Source organism: Crinia signifera, chromosome 2, assembly GCF_055691185.1.
Source record: "Crinia signifera chromosome 2, ASM5569118v1, whole genome shotgun sequence".
Lineage (NCBI taxonomy): Eukaryota > Metazoa > Chordata > Amphibia > Anura > Myobatrachidae > Crinia > Crinia signifera.
In genome coordinates, this window is record NC_139218.1 from 101,751,787 (window position 1) to 101,767,391 (window position 15,605).

Here is a 15,605-nt window from a genome sequence, read left to right on the forward strand (position 1 = left end):
TTGTTCCAGATAAATATGTATATTGTGTTGTTTTTTTTTTTTATTTTTTTTATTTGCAGTGTATTTATTATATATCCAAGAGCATATTTTATCATTATCAGTGAAGCATTATTTTATTACTGAACACTTGTGACATAAAATAAAATCTACTTGTCTGGCCATAACTTTGTTTAGGATGATGTGAAAAGAACTGGTGAAACAGGTATTGAGGAGACTATTCTTGAAGGTCACTTGGGAGTAACAAAAGAATTGCTAGCATTCCAGACGCCTGAGAAGAAATACCACATTGGGTGTGAGAAAGGGGGCGCTAATCTCATTAAGGTATAGCCCATTTTGTGTTTGTCTGTATTTACATATTCCTAGCACTTACGCTCTCTATGATGCCATCTGTGGGCTGAAGCATTGTTTGTGTAAGTGATGATGCTATTTTCTAGTTACTTGGTTAGGACTACACTGCTAATGTTTTGATTGAACCATAAAGCATATCCTATGAAAAACATCTAGGACATATGCTTTGCATTTGAACTGTTCAAAAACTACTGACACGACCATAGTTTAGGGCATGGATGGGGAACCTTTGGCCCTCCAGCTGTTAAACTACACATCCCAGCATGCCTCGCAACAGTTGTAGCATGGCCAAATAGCAAAACTAGCAGGGCATGCTGGGATATGTAATTCAACCATGACTGGAGGTTTAGGAACACCTCCATTCCTCAGCAGAAAATATGTTCCTTATTGTTTAAGCAAACATCCCCTGCAACCTTTTAATTTTTTAAGTAATGCGGTGGCAGGCAGACAGCGCCGCTGTCCCGTGTCACAGGGACAGCGCAGCACTGTAAAAGCGGTAGTCCAGCTAGTCTATCATGGGGCTTATCGTCACTCTCTAGTAGTGACCAGCCCCAGCGCGACGTACAGAAGCGCCTGTGTACAGTTTCCGGCGCTGATGTGAGGACTTTTCGTCGTACCAAAGCCGGGTGGCGCAGTGCGCCCAATTGTGAAGCTCAAATCACTGAACCCGTATCTAAGAGAGTTCAAGTTCAGAATGGAGTCATTGAGGGCGGTAATCTCTGGCCTAGAAAGTGGGGAGTTTCTGGTCTCTCTGGATATCAGGGATACTTACCTGCACATCCTGATCTGGCCGCCCCATCAGGCATACCTGCAGTCTGTGAGGAATAGCACCCCCACTACTGACCTATCTGTAAATTGGGGCCTCTTTCTGAAATTCCAGAAAATAACTGGGGTGCAGACACATAACAGGCTCCCTAGAGGAGAGAATGACCAATACCTGCGGATTGCCCTGCTGGAGGATCATTTCCAGTTCCGTGCCCTGCCTAGATTTGCTGTGAAAGAAATGCTGATCCTTTAGGATTCTGGGATTCAAGAAAGTTTGAACACCTCTGGTTTAAGGGGTGTGAACAAAGTGTACTTTCTATATAATCCCTATTCAATCCTGATAGAATCAGGATCGAATCTCATGGTACCGTGTTCACATTCGATTTAGACTATATAGTTCAAATCTGTATTTTATAGCCTTGCCTGCTATTTTTCTATTAGATTTCTATTCCACAGGGCTTTACATCGGGATCGAGTGCGTTTGATTGTATTCGAATTTGCTTTTATAAGAAAAATAGAATAGAAAAATAGACAAAATCGAACAGTTCGTGACCAGCGCTGCTATTTTCCGCTTCCCACCCCCTTTAAATTCTGATTTGTTATTGTTAACTGGGCGAATATGACAAAGTCCTTCATATGTTAATGTAACTTTTTGAAATGTGTTCTAGTCATGTGCTTAGTACCTATGTTGATACATTATTGTTCGTAATCATTGGTTATATAGGAGGTCCGCTATGTTTACAAAAATATTTTAATTCGGAGTTGGTAAAACTTACTAGTTGCAGGTAATGTGGTGTTACGTGCCTGCCATTTTTGAGTAAAATATATGCTCATTTGATCTCATTTTTTTTCAGGAATTAATTGATGACTTCATATTCCCAGCATCCAACGTGTATTTGCAGTATATGAAGAGTGGAGAGCTTCCCGCTGAACAAGCAATTCCAGTGTGCAGTTCACCTGCAACAATAAATGCAGGATTTGAGTTGCTGGTTGCATTAGCTGTGGGATGTGTCCGGAATCTCAGACAGATTGTAGATACATTGAACGAAATGTATTACACAGGTACTTATTTACAATATTCTAATTATAGTGTGTTTTGTAATTTTCTATTAGTAACACTTGGTGAGTGTCTGTTTTTATTTAAGTATATTTGCTCCATACTGTAGTCTTCCATTTAGGAGGTTACCACTGGAGTTCAGCAGTATTTTGGGAATTACCATTAAGCTTTGGGACTCTTCTTTCAGCTTGGTGTAAACAACGAAAAGCAGATGCTGATTGTTGTCCTCCTTCCTGTTTTCCTTTTATTTTTATAGGTTGTGAAGCTCTTACAGAGTGGGAATATCTGCCTCCAGTCGGACCACGACCTACCAAGGGTTTCGTTGGGCTAAAAAATGCTGGTGCTACATGCTACATGAACTCGGTCATTCAGCAGCTGTACATGATCCCTGCAATACGGAATGGTATTCTTGCTATTGAAGGCACTGGAACTGATGTTGATGATGACATGTCTGGAGATGAGAAACAGGACAATGAGGTACAGTAAATTAGCAAGATGATGATCTGTAGTTGGTCTACTCTAAGGGATGTTAGAAATGCTGCATTCATTCAAGAGTTCAGGTTACAGTGTTTTTTAAATCCAAAAATATATCTTCGATTGTTGCAAAGTGAGCTACTAATGATGCTGCAGATATTGACCCAAAAGCATGATTTCACTTCAGTATATTTTGGTCTCCTGACAGTGATCTGTAAATTGTTTTCATCTTTTACTTTTTTTTTTTTGTAAAGATAAAACCAGTGTCTGACTTGAGCTCTCTAAATAAGCAGTAAGAAGTATAACAAACATCTGTGAAAATTGATTCTGAATTGTTTTTCTAGATTATGCTTAAGTATAATGCAAATAATAATATGATGGTGAGTGTGTGGAAAATGCATTTGATGGGCAAAGTCTTGAATTGAAGCATCACCTTTTATATATTGTACTCCATATATTTTTATTATGGCAGAGCAATGTAGACCCACGAGATGATGTCTTTGGATACCCCCACCAATATGATGACAAGCCTTCACTGAGCAAAACAGAGGATAGGAAAGAGTACAATATTGGTGTGCTGAGACATCTGCAAGTTATCTTTGGCCATTTGGCAGCATCCAGATTACAGTACTATGTTCCAAGAGGATTTTGGAAGCAATTCAGGTTTGTTAAATTCTGCTTTGGGATCCACAGTTTCTGTTTACTTTAACTTTATTGGTGCGTTTTTGTTCTTTCAGCTTTTACTCAATGCAAACCTTTATATTTTTCTTTCATTTTGAAACACAGCTTTTTATGTAATCCTTATAAACACTGCTTTTATGTAATATTCAGCTATATTATAACGTATATAAAAGAAAAATGGTAGGTACTCAGGAACATAAACCATTGTAGTAATTGTAAATTCAATGAAGGCACATATCCTCTAATTTCCCATTGCTACTGTTACCATTCTGCCATAGGAGGCCTATCCCCCCTTTTTTTTTTTTTTTTTGTAAATGTTCAGCCACTTGTCTTTACTATTGTGTAGACTCTGTGGGGCAAATTGACTAAGTTAGGCGCTCTATTGAAGATGGGATGTTGCCCATAACAACCAATCAGATTCTACTTGTTTAGCACCTTCTAGAAGATAATAGAATCTTCTTGCTACATCCCATCTTCAATAGAACTCCAATCTTAGTGAATTTACAAGTGTAGATTTGGTCTCGTATAGGGATTATATTTAATAAAGGTTACAGGTTCCATGATTTTGAGTTTGCGAGATTCTGCTATTCCAGCATATATATAGTCTTTTTATTGCCTACAACTCCCCTAAAAGTTTTCCAGTTGACAAGTAAATTGTGTATTGTATTAGCATATTATATCAGATTGAAATACGTCTGTTTATTTAGTTGCGGGTACTGAACAGGGCAGTGTATAAAATCAAATCGGCATTTAGGAGAAACCACCGCAACGATTTATGCCATTGCATATTACTTATTAAAGAATAATTTCAACCGAATCTGGAACTTCAATTTCTAATGTTCCGTATGTTTAACATTTATGGGACACATGATTAACCTTGGATCTAAACCTCCACCCAGTTCCACAGATTCCATGATTGTGCCTTGGCATGCGGACACTTCTGGTATGCTAAAATCCTTCCTTGGCAAAGCTACACACCAGTCAAGTAGTAATTTTATTTTATTTTTTTATATATAGTTTAATTAAATTATTGTTTTGGGTGAGATTAGTTTCGGATGGGTTACCTCGTGTTAATCCAGCACTACTAGTTCAACTCAGTTTACCCAATTCAGTTGCTAGTCCAGCAACCAAAATTTAATTGAAGCAGCAGAAGTTATCAAAGCCCTTTTTGATTTTTTGAAAGTTCCTTCATTACTCTTAGGCATAGGATTCTGACACTTACAAACTGTTTGACACATTGACAAGTACTGGACTCTCACTGTGACGTCATTTTTGTAGCTTCACTGTATTTAACAAAGGCTTTTCAGGTTGAAATAAAATTGCACTATGAAAACTGGTATTTGGTGGATGTCTGGGACATCAATTTATTCCTGACCGGTTGGGCAACCTAGTGCTTAGATTTACTAACCAAGAAAAGATTTGTTTACACAAAAGTACAATGCGTATTTTGGTTAGACTTTTAACAAGAAACTGTTGCAAAGGACATACATGCAAGTAGTTTTCAAATAAAAAAAATGCAAACGTACAGATTGGCTGGTTAGTTGATTAAGGCTGGGGTCAAGCCTGAACTGCTTAACTCCTTTTTAACTTAAATCTGATTAACTTCCCTTGCAATATGATCTAGAATATGGGGTGCCCATATTACTTTATTTTAGCTACCATATGAGTGTAAATATCATGCAAATGGTATGTCGGATTGTTGCGATCTGATGGAGTGGAAATACCGACACTGGAATCCTGACTGACGCATTGCTGGAAATTTCTCCCTCTATGGGTGTCCACGACATAAAATAGTGTGCCAAGCGTTGAGAGGCACTGGGCCCCGCTGTGTGGCGAGCGCAGTGAGCCCGCAAGGAGGGGGCGATCCACGGCCCCCCTTGTCTGTATTTTGGCATTGGTATTTCAACCACTAGGATTTCGTACTGAATCCGTTGAGATACTTGTACTTGAGATACTTGTACTTGTGTACTATACTTGTACACAACATATCTGCAAATCCACCTTGGTTATGTTTCACTTTATTCTCTACGTGCTACTATGGACATTTCATTTAAGCATAAACCATAACAAATCTATTCCTTTGGGTACCAATTTGTGAGTCTAAATACGCATTTGGCCTGCTTTACCCCCCACTGTGTTGTGTCCTTAAGATGTAAAAAGACAAAAGGTCTGTGTCCTAGTTTTAGGCAAGTGGGGAAAAAATTCTGCTAAGAAAGAATGCTTTAAAAAATAGAAGTGTTACTAGTTTGTGTTTTTATTAATGGATAAAAATAAATATGAGAAATCTAAATCAAGTGAATATTCAGGGTTCTGTGGGGCAATATCATCACTTCTAGTTCTCCTTGTTCTTTACGCTGAATATAGATCTTGATAACATTGGATGTATGTTCGGGGGGTCTTTGTCCTTCTACAGAATTAATTTGGAGCCAATGCAGTCCCACACTTGCTGGGAACCTCCACCATGCTTCACTGTTGCCTATAGACAATCATTATTGTACCACTCTCCAGCCCTTTGGCAAAATATTAAAGCCAGATACAGTATTTCAAATTTTGACTCATCAGTCCAGAGCATCTGCTAGTTGAGTTGTTTGGCCTTGTTTCCATTTAGGAGTTATGGCTGTTTGGCCACAATTCTTCCGTGAATTGGATTTTTGGCCACAATTCTTCTGGCCAATTTCTCTGGACACTACATGGGTTTTCCTTAGTCCCTCTGGTTTCTGCCAGTTTTAAGCTGATGGCACTGATGGACATCTTCAAAGGGAAGTCCGTATGATGTCTTAAATGTGATGCACTAAGTTTCTTTTGCATACCTTTGCATAGGTCTACCGTCCTCGATTTTGCCTTTTTTTTTTTTCTTTGCTCCATCAATTAGCTTGAACATCACATCTTGATATCCCAGTCTGCTTTGAATTTTTTTTCCTGTGAGAGACCTTGTTGACACAGTATACGGCTATGAGTTACATTTGGGTTAGGCTGCTGGAAGATGGGGTTAGTGTGGGTGGAGCAGGGAAAGGTAAGTATACTTACGCAGTCACCTTGTTCACAGGACATCTGTATGTATTCCCTCTGCTTGATGCCAAGGGCTTTATAAGTTTAGCAATTATAGGCTCCTGATATAATGTAAGTGTCTTAATTGCAACATGGATGTCCCCTATCCTGTAATCCAGAATAATAATTTTGAAGACAATGATTTGTTTTCTGGGGGTTTTTTGTATATTTTTTTTTTGGGCTGGCTTTACTAGACCTACAAATATATATATCCTGTGGAAACCCAATTAATGTACCACATTGCCCGCTCAGCTCGGTATACTTGGACATTCCCAGTCTGAGTCCTTGTAGATGGTAAAGTATGAGAACCTAAAAATTTAGATATTGTCTATCAGCCATGAAAAAGTCACTTTGTAATATTTGCAAAAAAAATTACAATTAGTACAGTTGTTGTGTATTGACATTTATTTTTCTTCTCAGGCTTTGGGGAGAGCCAGTTAACCTTCGGGAGCAACATGATGCTTTAGAATTTTTTAATTCACTGGTTGACAGCTTAGACGAAGCATTAAAAGCATTAGGTCACCCAACGATGCTGAGCAAAGTTTTAGGAGGATCATTTGCTGATCAAAAGATTTGTCAAGGATGCCCTCATAGGTAAGTGTCTCCCATTATGGATGACATTTAGGCTAGATCTGTTTTTACCATTTATATTAAACAGACACAGGTTTTAATTGTTTACAAGATAGGATAAGGGTATATTCCAAGCGCTGTCTGTATGTGGACTCTCTCCTTCTCCCGTTCTCACAGATGGCGTATATGTGAAACAAAGAGAAGGGTTAACTGAGTAGGACTGTAATTTTCGTCTTTACAATATATATATATAGCAAAGGTAGGGACATACCACACTCACAATGGGAGTGTGTATCTAAAAGCTCATCAAGGTATCTTTTATGGTGATATAATACGACCTTCACCACAGTGTCCGAACCATTCAAATAGACATACATTTCACTCACTAAAATTAGATGTTTTGACACATGTAAAGGTTTCTTTTTAGGTAAGCGTACCAGTAACTCACAATTCGCAGAAATGTTTGAAGCACATCTGGGTTTCTTTCACTTTAAAAATACTTTTATTGCCACAAAACGGAAAAAAAGGTAAACCACCAGTACACTTAAACAATGTATCCAAGGGTGGGTGAATGATGTTTTTGTAGAACTCACACACAATACATCAAAAACTTTCTGGATAAGTCCAGGATGATTGGTGAGTGAACACCCAGTACCTTAGTACAATTGTCCAGTAGTATCAGGATGGTCCAAACATACAAGGAAAAAACTCTTGTGCAGGTCCAGAAAGCCAGCCAATGCGTTTCGATTGAGAATCTTTTTCAAGGCCTGTCTCTGGAGTGCACTGCATCCATATTTATACCCAAACCTCAGGAAGTGGGTATTCCAGGAAGAGAAGGGGCCACAACGAGAATATTCCAAGAATACATATCTATATATTTTATAAGGACAGATACTGTGGCTTAAAATATCACTCATATACACATAATTCAAATGAGGCATAAAAACAAGTAATAAGTCAGATGAGAAGAGATAAAAACGCCCGTGCGTTCCACACACCTGGAACGCACGGATATCCGGGTTCATAAAGACCAGCCTAGCACTTCCTGTGAAGACGTGTTCCACAAGGATGGCGTCTTCACGTAAGGGACTGAGGCCGCCCTTACACAATGGCTGTGCGCCACTGGTCGACAAAGGCATCTGACACATGGGGGCGAAAGCCAGCGATGCGCCCGTCCCTCCGTCGCGCGGCATCCGCCCGCTCATGGTGACGTCAGCCTAATGCCGGGTTGATGGGGCGCTCGTTCCTAGAATGGAATGGAACGCACGGCGCTTTATTGGATAAATGTGGAGCGCATGGCCATCTTTGAATTTCTATCCCAAAGAAATAGTAATAATATTGATTAAACCTTATATAAAGTACTTGTGCTTAATGGCAATAATTCATATATAATACAGTTTAATGCAAATACATTATATAGAGGGCGTTCTTAGAATGGAACGCACGGTGCTATATTTAATAGACATGGAACGCATGGCCATCTTTGAAATTCTCTTACAAGAAAAACGTATATCAAGTGCTTGTGCTTAATAGCAATGGTTCATATATAATACAGTTCATATTGCTGATAAGAACACACAAATATCTCAAAATGACAGTGGATACCAAGTTTTTTTTTAAAACAGAATACATTTTGAAAGTGAATACATTTAAAAAATTGATTAGAGAAGTGTAAATAAAATCTAATACAAATTAAAAATATACATTAATTTAAAAACCACTTCAATTCAAAATCTGCATTTAGTCCATTAGGGACCATAGTATCCAAATTAAAAATCCATTTCATTTTAGCTCTAGCTAAATTACTTTCTGTATCCCTATCTTTCCAGTTCGCTTTAATATTCTGGATGCCCATAAATCTTTTTATTGCCTTAACTGAACAATTGTTTTAATTGTTGACTTTCACATTTAAGTTGATATGGGAAAGGGGGTACAGAAAGGAAAGATTTTATATAATTATGCTTATTATATCGTTAATGTTTTGCATCTTCCTGAATGTTGCTATTACTAGTCTGTTGCAACAATAATGTTTTTGCATTTGTAGGTACGAATGTGAAGAGTCTTTTACTACCTTGAATGTAGATATTAGGAACCATCAAAACCTCCTGGACTCAATGGAGCAGTATGTCAAAGGAGACCTGCTGGAAGGGGCAAACGCATATCACTGTGAAAAGTGCAACAAAAAAGTGAGTTTCTTTTTCCCCCCCGAAGTTTGAGCAGCTTAAAAGTAGAATTTATTAGAATGTTATTATCCCATGCAGGAGCTGATATGCAATTAAGCTAAATATAAAAATCAATAAATTATTGAATAATAAAATAATTAAGCTTAATATATAGCTTTCACCCTAAGCTCCTACCGTCTGCATCCCCAGCACTCCAATAGAACTTTAAATTGGCAAAGCAAGGAGAAGAAGTAACCTAGTGAACCTATTAGATAAACACTAAAACAGTAGGGAAAATAACAGTCAAGACATGCTGCACAACTGAGTGTGATAGTGAACCCAGTGTCACCCAGCTGGACTCAGAGGAAATAATTTAACAGTAAATACCAGAAATAACCTTTTTTCCTTCATCAGGCTGCGGGACACTGGACCATGGGATGTTACACAGCTGCCTGCAGTTGAGGGAAAGCTTTGGCTGCCTGACTTTAGAGCTGTACGGCAAAAGTGTGCATTGCCAGAGGCAAAAACATGAAAAAAGAAAAAGTGGACAGAGGACCAGGTAGCTGCCTCACGAAAGACCCATGCATTGCCACTACCCTTGTAGAATGGGCCAACACCTGAGCGATGATGGAACCAATCCAATGTGCAGTGGTCCACTTTGAAGCAGACCAATCACATTTCTGAGTTTTGTAAAGAACAAGCAGATCATCTGTGGCTGATCGGCAACTGTTCTGTCCTAGTAGATCTTCAGAGCCTGTACAACAGCTGACAGCCAGATTGTGTTTGACCCGCAAAATCAGATTGACAAAACGCCAGAGACAATTTCCTGGTTCAAGTGGAAAGCCGAAACAATCGTTAGTTGGAATGAAGGAATACTTTGTAGAACCTCCCCAGCTTCATGAAAATAACAAACTGCATTGTGCAAGTGGAAGCAGCCAAACCTAGTTCTGCTTATGTAATTTGCGTCACAATTGTTGACACATGCCCAGGAAAGAATGCGGGCTACCACCATTGTTGCCTCCGGTGCCGCCCTGATGTTTTACATAGGAAACCAAGGCTTTTTCACATTGAATACAACCTGGTCGGCTGGCCAGTGTGCACTAGGCCCCCAAGAGCTAGAAAGTTTGCCTAAAGCTCAACAACAGTGAAGGTTAGGGCTGCACTCGATGATGAACAAGGCAAACCAATCAAGGTGGAGACCATGGTATCCAGCAGTTTCATGCACACCATAATAGACAGAGGAGACACAGACAGCACAGTCATAACCAAATCCTAGACTGTCAGTGCTCTAGACACTGGTAGGAGCACACTGTAAAGATGTGCCGAAGACCCCTTTACAAATAGTAGGTTCCTATAAGTTATCAGCTGTTTCTTAAAATTCAGAATTCGGCCATGCTTCTGCTTTCTGGCATGTGCAGTTAAGCGGAACTGGACAGCCGATTAGACCTCCATTAATAGATCCTTTGAAAGAGTTACTGCAATACCTTCTTCACCATCACCACCCCGAGTACACACTAGATCAGGCATTGCCAAACTGTGGCCCTCCAGCTGTTGTGAAACTACACATCCCAGTGTGCCTTGGCATAGTGATAGCATTTCCTAATAGCAAAACTGTGGCAAGGCATGATGTGACTCATAGTTTCCCAACAGCTGGAGGGCCATAGTTTGGGCATGCCTGCACTAGACGATATAGTGTTTGAGTGATATAGTCAACAATTTCCTTTAAACGCTCAGGCAAACAATATAGTGCATACACACTGAACGTTATCGTTCAATGACATCATCCTCTTCCCACTCAGACGGCAGTTGTTAAATGGTCTAGTCCACATTGAGCTGCATTTACAGACCACGTTTGACATTGTTAAAGACCTGCCGAATTGCGCATTGTTATCTATATAGTTTGTACACATTAGGTGATATGCAGAATATATTGCTAATGCTATCATTATTGTTTATATAGTTTACAATGAACAGTCGACTCTAGTGTATATCCAGCTTCAAATTCCTGAAATCATGTAGGGCAGTGGCCAAAGCTGATGGCTGGACCTTATGAGCCAACCTGACAGTGAACTAGAGGAGAAAAAGAAAACTGTCCCAAACAGGAACATGTCATAAGCAACCCTGACGCAGAGCTTTGCCATAATCTCTTGGCCTTTATTCCTTGGGCAACTAATTGAATAGATTCCATCTGAGCATAATTAACACCAAATGTGGTGTTAATCGTGCAAAGATTGAGAATCTGCCAGAAGTATTGGCTTCCGATCAGGGAATAGGATAGGATAGAAAGAAGGAAAAAAAAAACGATTGGTACTGATTCAACAACCCCTTTTAAAAATGGAATGACCGTCTCCAGCATGTCTGGAAGCACTGCTGCATCTCCGCTTCAGCTGTATTTGTCACTGTCACTGGGCATAATGTTAACTTTTGCTTAAGGCTTCCTGTTGCCCGTCTTTCTCGGGCCTCTGTATATATCTGGTTGATATTGGGTGCCTGTTGGTGCTGGGCAGGAATTGCCTGCCACATCCTAAGAAGCAACACCATGGCAGAGACCCAAGAGTGTTGACAACTTAACGGGCTTAAATGAAGCCCAGGCAGTTGAAGACCACTCCACCCACCGGTTTCTGAACTTATGGAACTCGACCGGACTAGGTGTTGAGGGATCCCATCAGACACCTCCAGAACCCTCGTTCGCTAACTCCTGTCAGCGCAACAAAAACTGCCTTTTATCTGTTTCTTCCCTGCTTGGACAATGCATGCTTCAGACCGCATTAGACTCCTCCAGAGAAAAGAAAATACAGATTGCAGAAACAGCTAATTTTAGATGGCCACAAGAAGAAAGGTACATTAACTGATGGTAGCCTGAGCAATAATATCTAACTCACGCCTAAAAAGAACACCTCCTGCAAAGAGAAGCACACCTAAGGAAGGCTTAAATTGAAGTCAGTGTCTCAAGCAAGGGACCACCTTCAGCGACTGTTCCCATTTAGTCACCTGATACACTGTAAGGGGAGAAAGCAAACTAGATGGACAGAAATCTCTGAGTCTGGCAGTTTCTAAGGTTCACCAGTTGATCTCAAGAATAATGAAAAGTGACATCCTGTTTGCACCAATGCTACTAAAGCGCCTCTGCTAGGGCATCCAGGAACTACCGGACCGCAATCATGAGGTCTGCAATGCCTTGAGCCGAGGAAACAATTTAAAACTACACGTCTTTAGTTTGTGCCATCTCCTGCAATCCCAGTCTACTGCCCCATGGTCCAGTGTACCCCAGCATGGATGAAGGAGAAAGAGTTCATTTTAAAAGGTATCACTATTTCAGCCGTAGTGTCCCATAACAAAAGAAATTCCAGCTAAATGTTATTATTCTTATATATATTCTTATATAGTCTCTTATTATAGTCCAGTGGTATTTTAAGAATAAAAAGATGCCGTACAAGTCTTTTTACTGTCGATAACACGCCTTGGTTTAAGTCGCATTATTCATATTTACAAACTGGGGGGAAAAAAAGTTTAATATAGTTTCCAGTTTTATGTACATTATAAACTACATGCTAATGCAAGTGATACATCAGAAGCAATACAGTGCTCCAAAGTACATATTTTTCATTGAAGAGCATAGGGTTGTTTTAAAGTTATTACAATTGTGTATGGGATATATTGTCTTTCCTATTTGAAGTTTTCTGGATTTTGTTGTTTTTCGGTGTATACACAGGAAGATTAGTGTACCAGGATTTCTATGCTTTCTGAAACACCAAAGTGATTAGATAATTACCAGCATGATGGCGTAAAGATTTATCAAAGCTTGGAGAGAGAACTAGTACCAACCAATCGTCTCCTGTCATTTTCCAAACATAAACTGTACAATGGCAGAAGGCGTTGATTGGTTGATACTTCACTCTCCAAGCTTTTGATAAATCTACCCTTTTATCTGTTATCACTTTGACTGTTCTCAAAGACTATCCTACTTGTTGCAAATCTGCCATTCCTATAACCATTATAATTTACTCTGCTTGTATTGATGTTACTTATTTAATTTTTTGGATTTATTTTCCAGGTTTTGATGCTACAGATAATTTATATTCCCAAAATAGTTTTTATAATCTGTGACCTACATTTTTTCAGGAACAACTTCCTTGAGATTGCAAAACTTTCTTAATTTTTTTATTTTTATTTGTAGGTTGATACGGTGAAGCGCTTGTTGATTAAGAAGCTGCCTCCTGTTTTAGCCATCCAGTTAAAACGCTTTGACTATGACTGGGAAAGGGAATGTGCAATTAAATTCAATGACTATTTTGAGTTTCCACGAGAGCTAGATATGGAGCCATACACAGTGGCCGGTGTAGCAAAGTTGGAAGGCGATGATGTAAACCCTGAGAATCAGGTTATCCCAAACGAACAGACTGAGAATGAACCTGCTGGCAGTACTAAATACAGATTAGTAGGGGTTTTGGTGCATAGTGGACAGGCCAGCGGAGGTCATTATTATTCTTACATTATCCAAAGAAATGGTGGAGATGGTGAAAAGAACCGCTGGTATAAGTTTGATGATGGAGATGTAACAGAATGCAAAATGGACGATGATGAGGAAATGAAAAACCAGTGCTTTGGTGGAGAGTACATGGGGGAAGTGTTTGACCACATGATGAAAAGAATGTCATACCGACGTCAAAAGAGGTGGTGGAATGCCTACATTCTTTTTTATGAACGTATGGACACTCTAGACAAAGACAATGAGTTGATCAAATATATTACAGAATTAGCAATCACCTCAAAACCCCATCAGATCAAGATGCCATCAGCTATTGAACGGAGTGTGCGCAAACAAAATGTCCAATTCATGCACAATCGGATGCAATTCAGCTTAGAGTATTTCCAATTTATAAAGAAGTTACTAACCTGTAACAGTGTCTATTTGAACCCTCCCCCAGGTCAGTAATACTTGAAGCTTACTTAGATGACATACATGTAGTTATTCCAGTGAAATATATTTTGTCTTGTGTGTAGTAATGTCATGTAACCGTGAAATATTAAAATCTATAGGGATAATACAACCTCGTTAGTTAAAATGTAGTTTTTGTTTTAGAATTTGCTTAGAAATTGACGGTGTTTGTTATTTCAACAAACACCGCGAATTTCTAAGCAAAGGGGTCTATTTTTTGTTTAGGTTTTGTGAAGAATTTAATACTTGCTACAATATAAAAATCTGTACAGGCTACTGAATGATTTCCGTGACTTTATGTTGTGTTTAGAAGAACGGACTAAAAGGTTGCTTGAAACAATGGGGCAGATGTATTAAGCCTTAACAAGAGATAATGGGTGATAGAGAGATAAACGTTCAGCCAATCACCGCCTAACTGCCATGTTACAGGCTGTGTTTGGAAAAAGTCAGTAAGGAGCTGATTGGCTAGACGTTTATCTCTCTATCACATTTGCATTTATCTTTTGTTAAGGCTTAATACATCTGCCCCAATGAACCAAAAGCGTACAGTTGTAATTTCCATGGGGATCAAAAATAGAACTATATAGAACTATATTTGGAGAAAAAAACACACCAAACACTAGCACAGTACACACGTGTTTTTGTACATTTACAGTAGATATTGACCTTGCCCAATTAGCTTTGCACTGTTCAGTTATCTTTCTATCAGGGTTCAGTATGACTTCCTGACATTCAAAATATCTACAGACAAAATACAGACAAGCAGTGGCAGACAGTCAAAATATGTTCAACATTTTTTTTTGCCAACATGGTCAATAACAGACAAGGTTAAAATGCGAACATTTTTTTTTTATTGGCGTCTATGTTGACGCAGGTCAACTGTAAGTGTACCACTGTGCTCGCCGTACTTTGTGTACACTAATATAATCTAACACTGCCCTATTGGACCATGAAGTAAGAGCAAGTCGTTCTCGAAGAACAAAATCATGAAACGCATGTCTGCATTTTGACCATGTTGCATAATGAATATTGGCATTTTGACTGTCTGACAATGGTTGTTGGTATTTTGACTGTCTGTATTTTGACTTCCTCCATATATTCAATACATCATGCACTTTACCCTTGTTCTGAATATTTTGTCCAAAGCCTTATAACCAAATATATGTAATTTTAGTGCAAAAATGCGCTTCATAAAAACGTCCCTTTTATATATTTTTTTGGTGCAATTTAAAAAAAGGATTATTCTGGTTACTACAGTTGGTACTACGATTTTCTGTTGAATCACCCATGCAAAAATGGTTAATAATCGGAAAACTCCTTTTACACTTTGTATATATTTTCAGGGCAAGAACATTTGATGCCTGAGCCAGAAGAAATAACCATGATTAGTATACAGCTTGCTGCTAAATTCTTGTTTACTACAGGATTTCATACAAAGAAAGTTGTCCGTGGTCCTGCCAGTGACTGGTAATCTTTTTGTCAAACTTATACCTTTTTTATTGTAATAAACAATTTTATTCAATAGATGAACAAAAAAATAAATAAAGTTAACATATATTAA

General features: G+C 38.8%; 1 protein-coding gene across 5 annotated transcripts in view; it reads left to right on the forward strand.

Moving 5' to 3' along the window:
- USP9X (ubiquitin specific peptidase 9 X-linked) overlaps nucleotides 1-15,605 on the forward strand; it is a 136,800-nt gene that overhangs the window by 99,233 nt on the left and 21,962 nt on the right. For all 5 annotated transcript variants that reach the window (XM_083172633.1, XM_083172635.1, XM_083172637.1 and 2 more), the window contains exons 29-36: nucleotides 175-321; nucleotides 1,968-2,175; nucleotides 2,427-2,647; nucleotides 3,117-3,307; nucleotides 6,794-6,967; nucleotides 8,988-9,129; nucleotides 13,283-14,033; nucleotides 15,388-15,511. In XM_083172633.1, the coding sequence (XP_083028759.1) occupies nucleotides 175-321; nucleotides 1,968-2,175; nucleotides 2,427-2,647; nucleotides 3,117-3,307; nucleotides 6,794-6,967; nucleotides 8,988-9,129; nucleotides 13,283-14,033; nucleotides 15,388-15,511 (1,958 nt within the window). The remainder of the gene's footprint in view (nucleotides 1-174; nucleotides 322-1,967; nucleotides 2,176-2,426; nucleotides 2,648-3,116; nucleotides 3,308-6,793; nucleotides 6,968-8,987; nucleotides 9,130-13,282; nucleotides 14,034-15,387; nucleotides 15,512-15,605) is intronic.